General features: G+C 41.2%; 1 protein-coding gene across 1 annotated transcript; it reads left to right on the top strand.

Annotated features, from left to right (window-relative positions):
- The first annotated feature begins 211 nt into the window (after positions 1 to 211).
- LOC110515925 (cathepsin L1-like) lies at positions 212 to 5,232 on the top strand. Its single transcript, XM_036977608.1, has 8 exons — positions 212 to 368; positions 1,437 to 1,575; positions 1,960 to 2,082; positions 2,711 to 2,863; positions 3,134 to 3,358; positions 3,628 to 3,796; positions 4,072 to 4,189; positions 4,390 to 5,232. The coding sequence occupies exons 2-8, from the start codon at positions 1,447 to 1,449 to the stop codon at positions 4,487 to 4,489; spliced, it is 1,017 nt and encodes a 338-aa protein (XP_036833503.1). The 5' UTR covers positions 212 to 368; positions 1,437 to 1,446; the 3' UTR covers positions 4,490 to 5,232.
- The last annotated feature ends 317 nt before the right edge of the window (positions 5,233 to 5,549 follow it).

Below are 5,549 nucleotides of genomic sequence, written 5' to 3'. Positions count from 1 at the left end.
TGGTAATGGAAACTGACTCGATGTTACAACGTGTCTTTCTACCCTTTTGCTTCCCAGTAATCTAATCCACCCACTAAAGATGTTTAATCAAATTTGATGTTTTATCTTTACGGAGTCGATGAAAACGGTCAAGTGGTCAGGAATCACATGCTGGGCTATTTACACCGGGCGGGACCTGAGATCTTTAAATTATCTTTCAGCGGGCCTGCAGTGTGATATACGGTCCCCTTTCAGCCAATCACAAGCCAGCCCCCACCACTATAGGACATATAGCTAGCTGGCTGTATAAAGTGTCGTGTCTTGTTCACTGACTACACAACAACAGCAGCACATATCATCACCCTGCTACTGCAAATTGACGGGAAAAAGTAAGTACAGCTTTCCATTCTGTTCTTTGCACAGTGTTAGGATTTTGGGTTATGGACATTAACCAGGGGCATTTGCTCTTTGATTTGATTGATACAAAAAGACAATATTAGTCTACCGTTTCTGATGTTGCTTTTTTCTGCCGGTTGTTACCAAACTTTTCCTCGAATATTTCTGGATATCACATAAAGTAATTGATATCAATTTATTTTGGTGTCGAGCGGAAGGTAGTTTGGAAGGGGGCTTTTTTTGTTGTTCTCACAAACCACATTTCCACCCAACGGTGGTATAGCAAGTAAAATACATGTCGGAATAAAGTAATGACACACCTGATGGAAACAATTTTTCAGTTAACTTTCCAAATGTCGACAACACAAAATAGTCTAGACTAGGTGGAGTCTTTTTGTGTCAGTAAAATTAATTATGTGATTGTTGGTGAGTATAATCACATCATATCGAAGTAAACTTGGAGTAGTAGTGTGGACCTCACTCTACTACTAGTTGGGAAAGCATGCAGTTTATTAGGCTGCAGATCAAATCAATTATGATGAATTAACTTCACAGGATGGTGAAAGTGCAAGGTGATGTGTTTGTGAACCCTAGGTTGAATTAAAACAATAGCTGCTGATGACTTCACAAGTGCTTTATTGGCGTAAATATTACAATTGATATGACTTATAAAGGATGGTTAAATTTAATTTTCTCTGTTAAAGCTACCCTTTGTAATGACTTCTTAGTAACAGCGATTTTTTAAAACATTTTTATTAAATGTAATTTAAAAACAAATTCAATTGAGATTTTTCAATCATTCACACAATACCACATTGGTAGTAGTCAGTGACATGTCAAAGCTAAGCTGGCCTTGGTTAAAACACTGGATGGGAGACCAAATGGATAGTTGTTGATCAACTCTGCCCAGATCAAGTGCTGCCCAGACTTTTTGTTGTTGTACATAACGTTGAAGATATGCCGTTGTTTCAAAGGTACAAAGTCAACATTTTATGCTATATAGCTTCTTTACACTGAAAATACAAGGCTGACTCAGCTCTGCTCTCTCTCTCTCTCCACAGCTGTTTGACCATGATGTCCCTGTACTTGGCAGTGTTGGTGCTCTGTATGAGTGCTGTGTATGCGGGCCCTATGTTTGACTCTCAGTTGGAGGGCCACTGGCACTTGTGGAAGAACTGGCACAGCAAGAACTACCATGAGGTGGGTGTTTCAGCACAAGTAGAGGAGCACATCGTCATAGGAACCCCTCAGTAGCTCCCAACGAGTGGAGGCTGGTGGGATTAGATTTGGAGGATGGGCTTATTGTAAAGACTGGAATGGAATTATTGGAATGGTATCAAACATTTAGAAACCACTTTTGACTCAGTTCCATTACAGCCAGTGCAATGAGCCTGTCCTCCTTTGACTCCTCCCACCATCCTCCACTGCTCTCAACAAGGGGCTCAAATTGATCAATTGGTGCATACATGTAGCTGTAAATTACATTATTACATTATTATCATTAATTGCATGGATTGTGCACATAGTTCTGGGACAGTATATGATTGTGTATATTTTCTCACTGTTTTTCACTCATTGTTACAGGGCGAGGAGGGCTGGAGGAGGATGGTTTGGGAAAAGAACCTGAAGAAGATTGAGATGCATAACCTGGACCATTCTATGGGAAAACACTCCTACCGTCTGGGCATGAACAACTTTGGTGACATGGTAAGAAGAATCACCTTGCTGAGCAGTGCTTGACATGGAGGAAATGGGTGCTGGAGGAAAAGGCATTCTGGATGCCTGTACTGTATATATTTATATCCAGGAACACTGCAGGACTTTTGAGCTAATATTCTATGAGGTGCAGGAACTAAAGCAGTAGAAAGTTTCAGGTGCTGATATCAGTTCCAGTGAGCTTCTGTCCAAGTCTATTGCTGAGACATTTTACTGTGGAGCAGGAGCTACTTTTCAGCAGCTCTTTCCCATACTGTGTGTGTGCTATAGCTGGATATTTTTGTTGTCATGCCATAGATTTGCTAAAGCACATACAGTATGAAATGTTTCACAGGCACAGGTATCAGCGTTGACAATGAAAGCAGGAATGTATTCAGACTCGTAGGTTAGGTTTCTTCAACTATCAAGCAGGAATGGAATAGTTATCCCGAGAAGAGAATTGAAACTTACTCGTAGTCTTTTAAAGATGCACACAGGATTTATGGCTAAGTTCACAACTTTTAAAACAGTCCTAAGACATAAAAAAATATTACATTTCCCATTCAGATGGTAAATTACAAACCACATCTTTTCAGGGAAGACATTACGTTTCAACATGTTCTGATTCTTTCCTCCCTAGACCAACGAAGAGTTCAGGCAGCTCATGAACGGCTACAAGCAGGCGACTGAGAGGAAGTACAAGGGCTCTCTGTTCATGGAGCCCAATTACCTGCAGGCCCCTGAAGCCGTGGACTGGAGAGAGAAGGGCTACGTCACTCCCATCAAGGACCAGGTGAGACCTGAATCACTCATGAGTCATGACTCATCCACACACTGCTGTGTCACTAAATAAGGTTTTACTTCCAGAGAACTATCTGGCTTGTTTGCCTGCTGTTTACCATGATTGTAATTTACAGTATCCGGAAGATAAGGCGGCAAATTGCCCATATATATTGTTATATATATATATATATTTAATGTATTTATTACTGGCGTAATATGCACGTCAGTGTTTTCTGGCATGAAAAAGTAACAAGATGTTTAACAACCTTTACCCCCTCAGTGCTCATGTGGGTCTTGCTGGGCGTTCAGTTCCACCGGAGCCATAGAGGGCCAGCAATTCAGGAAGACTGGCAATCTGGTGTCTCTGAGTGAACAGAACCTGATGGACTGCTCCAGACCCCAGGGCAACGAGGGCTGTAATGGGGGTCTCATGGACTTGGCGTTCCAGTATGTAAAGGACAACGGCGGCCTGGACACAGAGGCGTCCTACCCCTATGTGGGCAAGGTAAGGCCCTGTGTTCTATTAGTCTGAATTCAAATATAATAGGGTATGAAGATGCATTTATTAAAAGTAAGGCCCTATTCTTTTAGCCTGGTCCCAGATCATGCAGTTTTTGCTGTCGATCTGGAATGACTTACAACTTCAACTTTGAAAATTTGAGTTTCCACTTCATTACAGTGGGATTTGTCTCCAAGAATGACCGACTTGTTTGAATATTTGGAATATGTTGTTTTTTTACTAATCATGGCCATTGTTCTTCTCTCTTAACTCAGGATGATGATATTTGCCACTACCGACCAGAGTTCAGTGCTGTCAATGAAACTGGCTTTGTGGACATCCCCAGTGGCAAAGAACACGCTCTGATGATGGCTGTGGCGTCTGTCGGCCCCATCGCTGTCGCCATCGATGCCAGCCACGAATCCTTCCAGTTCTACCAGTCTGGTGAGTAGCAGTTAGCGGTGCAACTTCAATTTTGTGTAACATTATTTGCAAGGATTGGATTCCCTACCTACAATTTTGAGGTGGCAGTGATCTGTACTGGTCTATTGTCCTGTTCACCGTGTACAAATGGTGTTGTCTTTGAAGTAAATTGTGACCAATATTTCTAACTAGTTACTAGCTAAGTAACCAACTATTAGGTTTGAGATCAGGTGGTTTTACATACTGAAGTAAACTCCGTAACTTAGCCCACTAATTTAACTGTCCTCTCCCTGTAGGGATCTATTATGAGCAGGAGTGCAGCAGTGTGGAGCTTGACCATGGAGTTCTGGTGGTGGGATACGGTTTTGAAGGAGAGGATGTAGATGGCAAGAAATTCTGGATTGTCAAGAACAGGTACAGTACATAGTATCTTCCTAGGATGTTTTTTGTTTGTTACGTCACCACTATGGGATGTGTTGATTTCCTCATCGGGGAATATGCCTCTCTTGTCCTGATACTATGGTCTAAGTCATACGTTTCTCTAAAGCAGCAGTGAATCTATAATTTCCTACTAACTAGAACTGTGGGACTAACATGTTTTGTCTCTTCCTCAGCTGGAGCGAGAAATGGGGAGACAAAGGCTACATCTACATGGCCAAAGACAGGAAGAACCACTGTGGCATCGCCACGGCAGCCAGCTACCCACTGGTCTAGTGTTCTGTAAGTTCTCGAACACTAGACCCAGAGGTTTAGTTTTAGAGATGTTTGACGAACGTTCTGAAAAAAAGGGCAATGAGGACTGCAGTGCTGCCTTAACTAAGTCTGTGAAATGCGCGAGAGAAAGCTGCTGCATGGGTTTTAAAGAAACGCTGTTTTAGGGAAATTATGAAAATTCTACCTATTTTGTTTTATACTTGATTTTATGTGTGTCGGTGCGATTGTATGTGTGTGTGTAGTTCTATTTGAGTTAAGCATTCCGTTTATTTGTAACTTTACTTGATGAGACCAGCTAGACTACATTCTCTAGCACATGTAAACACAAACAGTAAGCACAAACTGACAACACTGTTGTAGACACAGGATATATATATTCCTGAGGTACAGTTGATATACCGTTTATTTTTGAACTGAGAACTGGCGCGTTCTCTGTGGAGCTGAGAGCAACAACCACTGAATGATAAGACATTGAGGAAGACTAGAGCTCTGAAATGACTGAGTTTGTTTCTCAAAGTGAGGGACAAAAAGAGAACGGTACACCTGGGTTTGTTTCCTCCACTGCTTTTTTTTATCTGCAGCTAGTGTTTGAGTAAAGGTGTTGAATGGTAATGTCTAGACAAGAGCCTAGTGATGCAGAGACTGATATGCCTCCGGGTGGTGAGAGGAGATGTATAACATTCTAACACACACATGTAGATGAGTTCAAATTGTGTTTAATAATAATAAACTACATTCATCAATCTGACTCCATTATCATGTGACTAACGGCTATAGATCATAAATGTATACTGGTGAATCTAGCCCGCTTGTGAGTCTACACATTATCACTCAGATGCTATAATTACATTTGTTCTAAGATAACTGATTATTATGAGGCTTATGCGCTGTCTATAGCACCCATCGTCCAAGCTTTAATTTATCTACTTGATCTTAGACCAAGATGTAAAGTACCAATGTGTAATCTAATGTCTATAGTGTACATAACATTTACCATTAGACTTCATTAAATATGAGCACAACTGTAGTCTCAAGTTTAAAGTAATCTGACGTGTTACAG

This window comes from Oncorhynchus mykiss, chromosome 5 (genome assembly GCF_013265735.2).
Source record: "Oncorhynchus mykiss isolate Arlee chromosome 5, USDA_OmykA_1.1, whole genome shotgun sequence".
NCBI classification, from domain to species: domain Eukaryota; kingdom Metazoa; phylum Chordata; class Actinopteri; order Salmoniformes; family Salmonidae; genus Oncorhynchus; species Oncorhynchus mykiss.
This window is presented reverse-complemented; position numbering and strand designations above follow the sequence as displayed.